The sequence below is a fragment of the Hesperophylax consimilis genome, chromosome 10 (genome assembly GCF_061612785.1).
Source record: "Hesperophylax consimilis isolate HC1 chromosome 10, BYU_Hcon_1.0, whole genome shotgun sequence".
Lineage (NCBI taxonomy): Eukaryota > Metazoa > Arthropoda > Insecta > Trichoptera > Limnephilidae > Hesperophylax > Hesperophylax consimilis.
Window position 1 is genome coordinate 2189606 of NC_142845.1, and position 15627 is coordinate 2205232.

General features: G+C 32.0%; 1 protein-coding gene across 1 annotated transcript in view; it reads left to right on the forward strand.

Annotated features, from left to right (window-relative positions):
* LOC149420167 (gustatory and odorant receptor 22-like) overlaps positions 1–15627 on the forward strand; it is a 90991-nt gene that overhangs the window by 61388 nt on the left and 13976 nt on the right. The window contains exons 6-7 of the mRNA XM_089636021.1: positions 11190–11261; positions 12953–13042. Of these exons, the coding sequence (XP_089492147.1) occupies positions 11190–11261; positions 12953–13042 (162 nt within the window). The remainder of the gene's footprint in view (positions 1–11189; positions 11262–12952; positions 13043–15627) is intronic.

Genomic DNA, 15627 nt, shown 5'->3' on the forward strand with positions numbered 1-15627 from the left:
AAAATTTCAAAGTGTTCTTATTAGTGCCAGGAGTGTTTAGATAATTTGAATGGTAGAATAAGTCGGGGACGCCCAAGGAAGACTGCGTAATCTCTGAACTGAAATTAGATACGTAGTCGATATAATGTTTTTTAATAGTAACATTTGGTATATAGTAGTGCATGTATGTAATAAAGTGTTTCAACAGTGACAATGTGGATTTCTATGATACCAAAATAGGTGAATGGCATAAAAAGTCGAGTACGCCAGAGGAAGACGTGAATCAAATAATTAATTTTAGTAAAATGAAGCGTACGTGATGAACGAAGAAAGGGGTGTAAAGATAATGTATGAAGTTGAAGTGAATAGTTGATGAAGTCCGGGACACCTAAGGAAGATATTACACCATGAAGTGAAAAAAATACTTAAGCACGATAATACACTTATTTTTTTTTGGAAAAACATAAAGAGTAAAACCTCAAATTGTAGACAAAATTAACGATTCCTAAACGAAAATTCTAAACAGAAAAATCATAAATACAGCAGCCAATAAAATGTGCGGTGAGAATAAGATAATGTTTGTAGTTCTTATTCGAAGTATGAAACAGTTGAATATGATTGAAGGAGATATGGTCCCATTAGCTCAGTTGATAGAGCGGCGTCCCGGCAAGACAAGAGACCTGGGTTCGAGTCCTAGATGTGTTTTGATTGATTTTTGCTAATATTGTCTTCAATAATTAAACAACTTTGGTTAAAAGATTACCCCAAACCATGCATACCTCAGAGTAACGCCGGGTACAAGTTAGCTAGTAAGATATTAAATAAGGGCGTATTCTATAAGAGCCAAGCCATGGAATCGTTTTGATATGGCTTGCGGCTACTCCGACTATTTTATACGCTAAACACAACCTCCAACGAGATTGCCATAGATAAAATCAGGAAAAGACTGAAAAGTAAAATACAGGTACCGATTTACTTAAGCATATTTTTTTATAGGAGCACTGGGGAGTAAACATATAATAAATAGGGGCAAATAAATTAAATTGTAATTTTTATTCCCAGGACTGTTAAAATTATGCTGGCATTAAAAAACACAGAAATGTGGAAAACCTAAGTTTTGTGGTTAATACGTAATATACCCCTCATAATAAAATTGTAAAATTTATAATACATCAGGACCAATAAGACATCAGGATTTCCAATTATCTGTAATCCGGAAAATCATGGGATTGTTTGAAGTCTTGACAAATCAGTTCCAATTTTTTGAATAAAATATTATAGGTACCTACTTTATCACTTGTCTGAATTCTTCACACAGTCAACTCTAATTTTGAATTTGGCACCTTATTTCAAAGCAAATTTGAGCTTATGGAACCAGATTTCACGCAAGACTAACGCACAGCACAGACAAATGATATTATTATATTTGACGATAAAAGTGTGTTGGTTACATAAAAAAATTACGCAAGCGTGAGATGAGTTTTGCTCATTTATTATGAATATCTTTAAATTGTTAATAATCCGGTTAAAATGACATTGCAGATTAATAAAGAATTAATAGGATTCCTGATAAGCTTTTAGTAAAATACGAATATATTATCACGATGTCAGAACACGTGTTCGAAAAATTCCTAATATTTCGCATTTCGTCAATAAATTTTTTCAAGGCATTGTATGAACACGTGTTCCGATATATAAGGAATTAATTAAAAGTGTCAGGAAACTGCCTGCAATCTAATAAATAAGCAATACTCATTTTTCTAGTGCACGTACCAACACTGCCAGAATTACATACGCACAAAATGACTAATGGAGAGAATTACACCTATTTAAATTACATTTTCTGGAATAATTACACACCTTAAATAATCGTTACTTAACTTGACCAAATATTTCTATTTTGATAGTGACGATTATTCGTGGTGGAATTTTATTGTAATTTGAAACATTTTTTAAAAATTGGATAAATGTTTTCCTAAATCATAACCTTTATGTAACCTAACTTATGTTTTTTTTGTACGATAATTATTTAGCACACTCTTAAATTCTCTAATATTTAAACCCATTAAAAAACGTATTGCTTGGCGTATGTAATAAGTATAATTTAAGTATGTATAACTCTCTCCATGTGTAATTTCTTACATAATTACTACTAGTTAATTAAATAGTTAAACTTCACCAAAAATAACTGGATCTCAAAAATAAATATCGATATGATATGAAAAAAATTACCTTTTACAGTTCAAGGAATAGAGAGAGGGTATAATGAATCTATAATGTGACGTTGAACTAACGAGGACTTGAAATATTCAACACCTTTGATTAATCACATGTTAACAGCTTTTATGGGTAGATATAAATTAGTTGGGGCTTTAAGAAAATTGATTAAATAAATCAATAATGCATCCTCGAAAGAAAAACTCATTTTCGTTCATAGTGGAAGCTGTTGCCTAGTAGTTTCGGGTTCAAAGCCTGGTGAAGCTTTCATATTCATCGGTTTATTGTAGGTTCTTAAAAATATTCTCACTTAAGTGAGAATAATCCAGTTTTTGTCTCTCGGTTTTTATACAAAATTATGAACTTACATAAAAAACTCATTCAAATAAAAAAGACTTGTGAAAGACGACCGTTCAGAACTGGGCAGCTGTATAAAAAGTTTGAAAAAATGTTAATTAATAATTAATTCATGTAGCACAATTTACACATTTCATCTCAAGTGTGATTTTCTCTAGGAAGTTTAGGCATGGTTGTTTGAATTCACGTTACATCTGACATTGTCATCATGGGCCACGCGATGAACCTTCAATCTTTTAAAAACTACATCAAATCTTGGCTAAAAAACACTGAACTAGATTTTTTTTTCTTATAAGTTTTAGCAAAGCTATCTGTAACATTTATATCCGTAGACTGATTATTTTTTATTATTTCACATACATACAAAACAGCGGAAATATTTTATTGTTTTTAATGCTTTGTCTGCTAATTCACTTTTTAAGTTGTCTTCTTTAAAAACTAGTATTAACCTTGTTTTGTGTTATTTTAAAACTCTTACATTGCATTTCATGCTATGGTTTCTTGTAAAGAATCTCTACAGTAACTCTTTTAAAATAACTTAAATTTATATTTGATATTGTATCTCCACTTAAACAATGGAAATAAGATTAAAATACTTAAAATACCCACACTCAGGCTTCGCCTTCGTGGGATTTTTTTGTAATTATGTACATTTATTACAATATTTTTCGTACAGTTTTCAAGATTTTATTTAACTATCCACGTATCAGCCAACAACGTCATTTTATTTTTACGTGACACTTCAAATAACGTCCCGTTAAAGAATCATCTTGACGTCAGCGTTTGATCAAATTTGTACGATATTACGTTATGTTCACAGGTTGATCAAATAACCAAAACTAATGAATTTATGTTTTTTCAAGTGTGTAATCTCATTTCTATGAATAAATAAATAAATCACATAAATTCATGTAAAAGTACATCAGGGCGTTCATAATCAATACATATAATAAAACTGCAACAAAACGAAACCGCTCAAGACCTGATACTGACGCGAGATGTATCGTCCCTTTCAGTAAGGTTGAAGGGTATCTAGAGGAATTCTTAACCTTTCGTTCTTAGTCGGGAGTTAATTGGTTTTTATTTACCTTATTATTATTATAACTTATAACTGTTACTTTCTATTGTTTGGTTACTTTAATTATAAATTGGCGCCCAACGTGGGGCTGTGTTAAAAAAAAACTGTGCTACTAAAACTATTATAAAATTTAGTAAAAAACTAAAATTTCATAAAACGTGTTGTGTGCATTCTGCACGCTGAATGGCCGAATAACGAATATGGTTTTAATAACTACTTTTTTAGTGAAGGGTATGTAAATGCTCTTATAAAAACGTTATCTCTCATAGTTATTCAGCTTATTACATTCTATGTTTGCGTAAATGAATACCCACATTTAATAATATGACTCTAATGCGACTAATGTCCATTCCGACGTCTATTCGAGAAAACTAAATGTATTATTTTTATTATTGGAAAAATGCCATCACGCTCAAATACTGACTTCAGAAAAATATTAAAAATGTTTTTTGCGTGCGACATTGAGACGGTGTCTTTCGAATTGAATTTTTAATGTATATTTTTGTGATTTGTGGGTGGTTTAAGAATGCCAGTATCGGTTAACTGTCATATTCCATTATGTAAATGCTCTAAAAAATCTTCAAATACATCCCTTAGTATCATATCCAGACTAATTAACATGGAAAATAATGTATATTTTTAAATACATCTCTTTGAATTTCACTTTTGTTTTCGATAGTGAATGAATCTTGGAAGCGGAAATTCACCCACTTCTCTACATTCGATCGAGCTGAAACTTGACAGATAGACTCGTTGTCGATGACAATGCATTCTGGTAGCAATAATTTCGTGGCGGGTAAAATGATACATGTCAGTAAAAGTGAATTGTTCAGGAAGCAAGAAACAGACTTTTTTCTGAGAAAAACGTTCCGACTTATCGATTAATGTGCTTCGAAAGAATCTTGGAAATTTAATCACCTTTATAATGATGCATGTTGCAAGCAGAGACGGCCCGTGACTGAAATTGCCAGCAGTGCATTTCACTATTAAAATGTACCTAGTATGTAATATAGGTGGAGCAAATTAACTACTGAAATTCATTTTATCTATTAAGTTGATTTGTAAAATAATTAATTAAATAATACTGCTACGTCAGCATTCCCAAAAGCATCACGAGAGAAAAAGACAAGCAATTCATCGTTGAAAATAAAACGAAAACGTTTGAATTCACCGCGCACGAGTTCCAATGTGTGAATGTCATAGCGCTAACATTGTACATTAGTAAGCGAATACATTCCAGACGAATTGGATTACGCATAATCAAAGTGTTGCAAAATTCAATCGCCGTCACAGGATGACTTATATATCTGTACTGCTCTAACACGTGATTTGACGTTAATAGTGTAATCTGTCTCGCTCACGTCACCGTTTCGGCTATTTTTTTCAGTAGTATAGTAAATCATGGTTCTGTGCATATCAGGGTAAGCCGGTATATACGGCCCGCTTGCTCTTATGCGGGAGTCTTGTAGTAGAAGGTAGCTCAAATAATGACCTAGCGGGAATTACGACCGGAGCGTACTTTCGTACATCGATGACTGGGGCACAGATGTTATAAGTTGTTATGTAAAGACTAAAGAAAAGCAGTGCAATGCATAAATGTACGTACTAAAGAACCACGACGGAAAGAAAACCACGAAAGGAACCACGAAAGAAAACATGACGGCCGGCATAGTCCAGTGGTAACGCATTGGACTGCCATTCCGAAGGTCGCGGGTTCGAACCCGGCGTGCGCAAATAAATTTTATTTGATTAATTTGTGTTATTTCACAATTAATTTATTAAAATAATATATAGTATATTTGCGGCACGTTCCAGAGTGGAAGATACTACCAGTATCGCCCTGGTGTAAGACCACCATTCAAAATTGAAACGTTGCTCCAAATGGCTTTAGCCGTGTTTAGTGACTAGATCTGAATAGCCAGGTACTTCCCCACCTTCCTCTTTCCCTTCCCCACTTACCTTCAGCCTCACAAAATCCCCCAATTGGGGATGCCATAGTCTCACTGGCTCCAGACGGGAGCAGTTGGGACTCTTGTGAGGTATTCACTATAAAAAATAAAAAAAAACCTCTGGTTGCAAGTATGTTGGATGTTATACCAATTTATTTATTTTAAAAAAATTCTTAGGGTACGCGGTTATATTATCCTTGAACCCAAATGTTGAACTACAATATACAGTTTATGCTCATATGTTGATATTAATTAGTCGATGTAAATAAAATAATCAATACGATGCTGCTGTAAGTCAAAAGTGAATGTGACCAGAGATTCATCTAGCAAGCTATTTTCTTTATGTAATTGTAAAAAGCATTCACTTTGTGGTCAAAAACAAATTTATATGTTTTTATTGTATTTTATTTATCGTTCTTTTTGGCAGTACCTTTGGGTAAAAAGTTATATCTTGAGTTATTTCCCTTCACACAACCATAATATAACATTTTCTTCATTTTGCAAAGCAGTTGATTTGCGTGAAAATATTTATATTGAATTATTTTCCATTACTCAAACATAATTCAACACTTTTCTTTCTAAAAAGTCTTAAAAGTAACACCGATAATTCCCTTTACTCAAATGAAGATAAAAAAAATGCATTAGATCTGTATATTTAACTCCATTTGAGCAAAAATTCGAGACATATGCTTTTTCCCGAGAGCTACGTAATTATTAGAGATGCCAGTCCCAGTTAAGACTGGATAAGGATCTGAGTTCGATTCCCAGTTGCGTCATCTTTTAATTTTCTGTGTTTATATCTTCCTCATATTTTGAGTTTTTAATCTTAAATGATAAAATAATATTACATTCAGGCTTATAATCTTCAATAAGTTATCCCTTTTAAGTATAAGAAATATAATTCAGTGTGAACCTACTGCAGAGAATTTAAAGATGTTTATTTATATTGAATTTAAATAAACATTAAGCTGGGCTTTAGTATTTTTTTACACAAATTCATCTAAATGAACATAAAATCACAAAAGTAAAATAATCTTTTCTAAATAAAAATATTATATTAGGAATAGTACAATAAATAAGTTTAAGCAGAACTAGGCAGTTTATTAAATAAGATTGGTTGTTCTACTTGTCTATATAAATTCCACTAAAACCTGTTTGTATTTAGTGATCGATGCGTTAAATATATCAACAACATCCTTATAATCACTATCCAAATTCTTTAAACGGCAAACACAATTGTGATTCCGTGTTGGAGTTGTCACAATAATACGGTAAATATTGCCTCGACTGACTATTCTCTAGTAAATTGAGGTGTTGTAGATAGTGTTTTCTCAGATCATTATAATTTACTTTTAACTCCTTAAAAAGTCGTTAAAACTTGACCAAACCCAAAGTTTCTTTAAAATAAAAACTTCAAAATTTAAACCGTCTCAAACAAAAATAATTATGCTTCCAGACAGAGACTGTTATTTTTTAGTAAATTTTGCTCAAAATTAATAAAGCTAGGTGTTAACATTTGTTATGGAAATATCCAACAAAGGATATTCGTTCATAATGGTACTTGAAACAACGGCAGACTTTTTAATCTTTATTAAGGAGAAAATCTCATGAAATTTAGTTAAAAATTAAGTAATGAAGCGTCCAGAAAATCTCGCAGTAAAATGTGATAAAATAAACAGCCGAAATTTAAGGTCGTCGTGGAAATATTTACAAAGGAAAGGAACACAAACATACTTTAGGAAATTAGTAACACAATTTGTAAAATTACATTTGAGGCTTTTACGTGTTTATGAGTATTTGACATTCAGTACATATTGTTAGTAGAATGTTATTTAAAATTTACTGAGGTTTTTGCCTTGCTTTTGAAGGTCGAGAAAAATGATTTTAAACTGTGTTATATTTTCTTATTCTATTAAAAGATTTATTTCATTTTGGGCGGGTATGAGTAACGCCACCCCGATACCATTGGATAACAACACCTCTGACAGGTCACCCTAAGTGGTTTGCTACGTTTGATGACTTAGCAGGGGTGCCTGGGTTCATGAGTGAGGTTTGTTCGGGATTTGGCGGCGGTTACGCCTGCCTGTTGAGGGGAACCTTTTGATCTCTCCAACAGGACTCTCTCGGAACATTGCCTTGCACCACAGTGGGAGGGATAGATTTATACGACCGTCTCTCCTGAACATACTAACCCCCAGATTCTTTTCTACCCTTCGTACATGTTTCCTTCCCAGAACTTCTAATTTACTGAGCTAATGTAAAAAAATAAATATATCGGGAATGTTTGGGTGGTAGTGATAGAATACTCAGAAACCATAGACAATAGAAACAAATGAGATAGGTCATGAGCCAATATTAGTATAAAACCGCGCACGTGGCAAGTGTCGCAAAGTAACAACCGATCCTTGGGGCAGTACAGTTTATTTAGAATTAACATTTAAAAACTGAAACCTATTTAGAGAAATGAAACAATATTTTTATTTATTAAAAAGGGACGTCGGAATGTGTACACGAATGCTCTCCAATGGTATTGGTGTAGTATATTTTAGGGATAACCTCTAGGCATTCTTAGAAAACATATTTGATTGCACAGTAAGCTTTCCAACTCTGCGACCTGCCATTTAGATTTTAACGTATGCGAGATTAACACGTAGGTACTCTGCGTTCTTAATATATGCTTTCAAAATACGCTTGAATTGTGAAACAAACACAATTATGGTGAAAAATGAAATCGACCTTAGTAATAGGTAATACAATATTTTACATGACAAAATTTAAAAAATATATTATCGATGTCACTATTCCAAATTCCTGTAATATTCGAAAAATTTTTTCTGAAAACATAAGAAAATATACAGATTTAGCAAAAAAAAATGAAAAGAATTTGGCATTCTCAGACTATAAAAATATAACCATTTGTTATTTCGGCTACTGGCATTATACCTAGCTCTATCATTCAAAATTTAGGCTTATTAGATCTGTCAAAGCATTTATAAATAAAAATGCAAAAATCAGTCATTTTAAATGTAGGATTACGAAAGATTTTTAAATATTTATATTGGGGATCAGTAGGATTTTTAGGTCAAATTAGAAGTTCTACTGAGCCGAACCCTCTGATATGAAAATATCTGGAGTCGGTGAATTATTTTCCCATTTGATCTCTGGTGAGTTGACGTGGTGTTCTTGTATGTATTATGCTTATATAATGCACTTGCATAATGTTGATTGACTAGATGATCATTTGTGGAAAAGTGTGTGGAAGGGTTTAGTTTTTCCTGTGGGTAAGATTTAACCCAGATATTAAGTCGAAAAAAAAACTGTTTTAATAAAGAGTAATCTATAAACACTTATAGCAATAAACGAGTCACATTTTTTTAAATTAGTAGTTATTCGTCAGAAATGTAACTTTTAAAGTTTCGCAGGGGGCAGACGTGAGAAAATTATTTCTCTAGAATCAGGCGTAACTTATACCTAACCTTCCCACGTTTCGGACCCCTTATAATTCCATCAAACTCTGCCTTCGAACTTCTGAACCTTATCTTTCCTCTTTAAAAGTAAATATAAAGTAGGGTAATGTTATTTCCAATATCTTCACACAGTTTTTTGCTGCGTTGCCTTTTTCACACAAAACTTAATTTTTTATTTGAGGAAATATACTTAAACAAAATGTACATATATTTTTTTGATAATCAAAATCAAAAGGTGTAGCAAATGTTTTATTTTTATATGTGTTTAAATTATGAATTAAAGGCCTATGACGAATTCGATTTTCATAATTTTTCTTTTTTTCAAAATCCTCCTTAAAGGATTATTTAATAACCTGTTTATTTTATAATTTTTAACCCTTGAAATGCCAAACTCCTTAGACCTTGTACTTGTTACACTAGGTGTGCTAGGGGTTAAATGCAAATCGCCCAACTTATGCCAGCTGACACTATTTTCTTAATAACTTATTTGTTTTTTGCAAAATTATAGTTATGTTAATTTATTTTTTTTAATTTAAAAAAAAAATAATATGTATCTGTTTTGCGTATTTTCCCGGGGGTATATATTTATATTGAGAAAAAAAATCTCTCTAATGTTATAAAAAAGTACGTAAATTTTCTGGGGTTTTTTTATATTTTTCAATTGATTAAGATTTTGGCAATTATATAATTTCAAAATAATATATTGTGGGGTGACTGCCATAAGTTGGTAATTTATACAAACATATTTTGGAGTATTTGAATACAATTTTAAAGTTTGGTTTTTACAATGAAGTCAGGGTTTTGGGATACAATTTAATGTAATTTAAAAAAAATAATTAGGTTAACATGCTTATTTTTGTAATTGCTTTTACAATATGTTTTTCTAGTCTACTAATTCTAAAAAAAATAGTTTAAATAACAAAAAAGTAGTTAAAAACTTACTAACAACATAAGTGTGGACCCAAACTTATTCCAGAGATAGAATATAATACATAAATATTAAAATTATCGCTAACTGGTGACCAACTTTTGGCAGTCACCCCCACGATATTTGCATTTCACAAAACTAGACTCTACAATAATATTAAGATACAATATTTCTTTTTCAGGCGAATGAAACATATTTTAGTGCGCCATTATGTTACAAAATACAAAAATACTGAGAACTTACTGTCGAATACACGGTGGGTTTGTTGGCATACTACTGGTACACACAACGCCAGAAATCCACCGTTGATTTATCGGCACTCTGAGGGTTAAAACACAATAAAAAACTCTTATCCATACTTGATATTTCCTTTACCTTTTTATCTTAATAAAATATATTCAGTTTGAGTGGGTATTTTGGTCTCAAATCTAAAAATAAGTTTTTCATGAAAAAGGCCGCGCAGCCGTTCCTCTGTATTTTTACGAATATATTATTACTCTTACTTAGGAAAATCAGGGCTTTTTTTACTATTTTCATGCAAATATTAATTGGATGGGATTCAGGAATAATTACGCATAATCCATTGGAATAATATAAGTGTGTACCAACCTGTACGTTGTTGGCTGAATTCGCAGACTGCGTAACTTGATTTTTTAGAAAATAAGATTTTAATATAATTTAATGTTAAAATTAGTCCCGCTTCGAATAATAAAACTCGTAAATTCGTAAAAAAATGTACCTACTTTGTTTTTAAACACAAATTAGTAAAATATCCATGGTTTTATTTTGCAGACTTAAATAAAACGTCCTAACTCCATTTTAAAATGATCTAAAACAAGTAAAGAATAATGTGGTAAATTCTGAACATGAATAAAAATAATAACCTGAATTTAATTGACTACGAAGTTTTTTGCGCCTCCTGTAAATTTTGATAAATGGTCCTTACGCATTCTATGATCAAGTTATTTGATAAATGGTACTTACGCATTCTATGATCAAGTTATTTGGTAAATGGTACTTACGCATTCTATGATCAAGTTATTTCGTAAATGGTACTTACGCCTTCTACGATCAAGTTATTTGATAAATTGTACTTACGCATTCTATGTTCAAGTTATTTGATAAATGGTACTTAAGTATTCTATGATCAAGTTATTCAAAAGTAAGATTATGATATAATATGTTAATGGGCTTACTATTTGTGTGGTTCACAGGTTGCTCAAGGGGTTCAGGACACACTTCTGTCTATCAACATGAAGACAATTGATCAAGCAACTCAAAAAGAGGTTTGTATATTTGTCTACAATTTCCTGTCCTAAATGAAGTAATCATTGTGTATGTAATGAGAATAAATCATTATTTTTTGAAGGTTTAGAATAAGTTAAGCTAGAATATTAATATTATATTACAAAAAACCGTTCAATTCTATTTTCATAACTAGCTGTGCCCCGCCACGTGTTCCAGTGGCTCAGTCTGTCTGTGCAGATAGAGAAAAAATAACACGTGTTGCTTTTACGTCCAACAGATTGCGCTGTTTAAAAAATATGAATAAATGTCACAGGTGACATCTATTTAATGTAGGTTTATAAAAATACATGCGTGTTCAGATAAAATGTTGTGGCAAAGTTTGAATGCAATCGGTAAAGAAATTTCGGAGATTTAAGATTTTGAACAACCAAACATTTACGTTTTTATTTATATATTTTATGATAAAAAACTTATTTTAACTACGTTTTTATACAACTATAACACACATTTACTTCTTTGTGCAACTTTCTAAATATTACTATATATTTCATACTTTTCATGCGCTCCTTTTATCGCTGTATTAATTTAGCTATATTAACAGTAAACACACAATCTGGCGTAGTAAAGGTTTGTTTAATACAAACATGTTTTACAACAAATGTGTTTATTTTGTTTTTAGTGTTTAGTGTTTATTTTTATAAATATCTACAAAGGAGTGTTCGATGTATAATACATACTCATTATATACTGTTGCTCTGTAAATACTTTCATAGTTCTTTAAGTACTTATTTTGAACTCTTGTTATTATATACAATTATTGAACTCCTTTACATTGTCTATGACAACTTGTATTGTACCTGATTATATCGTTCATATTCAGTTTATTATGGTACGTACTACACACTTATTATTGTACTCCTGAGCAACTTACCTAAAATAATGTATTCATGTAAAAGCCTTCATGACGTTAATAAATAAATATAACTGAAGAGTTTCAAGCAAAGAGACCGGCTAGTAGCTGAGTTAACAAATGCGTCGGGTGTCATCACAGGCGACATATTTCCAATTCGTCTACAAAGACCTCCGTCGTTGCTCAGGCAACATTTCCGCTTATAAAAATGGTAGTAAAAGTTTTAAAAATATTGTCAGATTATTTGTAGCCCTAAAAATCGTATTTCTTTAAAAAAAAATGCATTTAAAAAAATGGCATATGGCTTTAATGCTGACTTTTTTATGTTAATTCCAACTCCAACAGAAGTTTCAAGCAAAAAAATTTGAACAAAATAATATATATTCAAAATTTAAGCTCCGTGGTCGAGGGTTAACGGTCTTGAATAGCAAGCTGAAGGTCACGGCCTCAAATTTCGGCGTGCGCAAGTAAATTTTATTTGATTAATTGTTGTTATTATACAATTTATTAATTATAAATAATAAATAGTATACTTGCAACACGTTCAAGAGTGGAAGATATTCTCAGTATCGCCCTGGTGTAAGAACACTATTCAAAATTGAAACGTAGCTTGAAATGGCTTTAGACGTGTTTGATCACCAGATCTGAATAGCCAGGTACATCCTCTTACCCATCTCCTGCTCCTATCTTCAGCCTCACAACATCCCCCAATTAGGCATGGCATATTATCAGTGAAAGTTCTGGAACATTTTTCACACAAAAAGCAACGCCAAAGAGTATTTCAGGGAATTTTATTGATCCTTATGTAATAAATTCCAGGTGGACCATTTCATCCAAGCAATTAAAATGAACCCAGCCATCGTCAGTCTGAAGGGATATGCCGACGTCAACAGAGAACTCCTCACGTCTGTGAGTATTCATACATATCTTTGACTGCATTAAACAATGCACAATCAGCGTCATTTTCTTTATATCTTTTTACATTTGATAGGTCCCCTTTAAACGTCGATTCTCGTTTTATTTTCTTTAAAGTCCGTTTAAGTTATCTAGCACAGATGATTGATAAAGCCCTATGCCAATATGATAGTGACCAAATCCTTCATCTATGGTCAGATAACGATATTTGCGAGCACGGTCAGAATATGATTCCGATAGTCAGTAGACAAAAGCCGCTGCTTTTACCTCCAGCCTCCACGGGGTTGGATAAGCTGTCAATATGCACAACTTTTTGGATAATTTCATTTGTTACGCAAAATAACTGGCGCATTAATGAATGTGGATGATCTAACTAAGCTCTTAGAACTGAAAGGAATCGTAAGCACGATATTACTTCATTCATCTAAGACTCGATCAATCGATTCCGTTCCAGCATCTAGAAACAAGAGGAGTTAGTTATGACTAAGGACCTCATGAACTAATTTACTTCCTTTTTAGTGTCAAAAAGTACATGCGGACTTCCAATGTACATTAAAGTTAAATTTTAAAATCAACTTTGTCAATTTATTAGTATTTTTAACTTTTACGTAGCCGTTTGACGTTTAGGAATGTCAATTCATAGACAGATGCGCCAGTGTTGCCAACGTATGTCGATTTTAATTATCAGTATCGGTCTGGATATCAATAGCGCGACCGTGTTCGGAATATCTGTTTAAAATCCTCTGTGTTCGACCCCCTGGTAACAATATATGAATTGTGCTTTCTGCTGATGCAATTTATTCAAAAGCTGTGTTTCGACATAACTAGGAAATATGTCTGAGGTTTATGATGAAAATGTCTTATTTTTTTATGAGAGATTTATTTATGTAAAGAAAAGTGTTTGTGGCAGGCGGTATGGATTTGGTTTTTTATGGAAATCTAACATTTTATTCCGAGATTGATGAAATTTTGCACACTCGACCTTCAAAACAAGAGGAAGGTGGTAAAGTATGTCAACGTGAGATTTCTAAAAACCACCCTCATCCCCTTTTTCTATCCTATATAAGTAGGTATATCTAATATATTAAGAATCTATTCAATTATTGGTTATCCGGTTAAAAACGGGATTGCAGGCAATTAACGAATGAATTACTAGGTTTCTTGATAAACTTATAGTAAAATGTCAATGTTTTATCAATCACGATGTCGGAACACGTGTTCACAAAAATCTTTTCAATTTTTCATTTCGTCATTGTACCAAAGCAAATACATTTGTATGAACACGTGTTCAGATATATTAGGAATTTATTAAAAGTATCACGAAACTAGAATATTGTTTTTAACCGGATTACAAATAATTTAAAGAGATTCTTAATAAATGAGCAATACTCATTTTTCTCCGTGTTTAAAGCAGAATTTTGATACTTCTTGATGAAATTTTGGACACTTGACGTTCATTACTATCTACATCAGATTTCTAAAACCGGGCATCGCCGGGGACTCCACTTTGTTTATTATATACTTGTGACAGGTCCAGGGATTTATTTCAAGTCACGCGTCAGAAGAGCTAACCTTATCAACATCTGATAGTTACTATCAACAGAACGGCATACACAACACTGGGCAACGAATAAATATACCTAGGTATATCTCGTAAAGAAGTAAGAACATTTTGCTGAGGGGTGAGAAAAGGCGATGGGGGGTGATTTCGGAAATCTCATGTAGACAGTGTTTGTTTTAAAGGTCAAGTGTGCAAAATTTCATAAATCTATAGAATTTTGAATGTATTTATAGATCAACTATATGTATTGTATCAACTTTCTTTATTTATAGATCAACTGTACTATAGATAGTTTGACTAGTCTATAAATATGTATGTATTTATAGATCAACTGTACTATAGACAGTTTGATTAGTCTATAGATTTGTATGTATTTATAGATCAACTGTATTATAGACTAGTCAAACTGTCTATAAACTGCCTACTGTTAGTAATAACAAAGATCATTGTAGAAATGTATTATATATTTGTACAGCGCACTCGAGGTGATTTTGCCCAAAAACGGCGCTATACAAATCATCCAAAATGTACCGGATAAAGAGTCATACATTTAACTGCTACATCTACCATCTGTAGAATGCGATTTCTTCAAAGTATTATTAATTTCATAATTTTTGTGGGATGAAAATATAATATCACTTTTCTACCATTTTGTACAGAATTTGCATAAAATACGCTCTCACTGTAAAAATATTTTAATTATGCATAAACGAGGAAATATGGCCAAAAGTGCATTATTCATTTTGCTCACTTATGAATTTATACGATATACGTTCCCTGGTCATTAGAGGCATTCCAGTAAAAACTGCGTAGACCGACCGACGCAACGCACAGCGCATGCTTATTCCACTGGGAATTTTCGTTTGGTACACAGTTTTTATTAAAAAATACCCTTTCACGAATTCTTCCTGTTCCTTGCCTATTTTCTTAAATGACATAATTTCTACAACACATTATTCTAGCCTAAAACCAATTTCACTCTCTTTCATTCTCTTTACATCGTCGTTTCTCCAGAGTC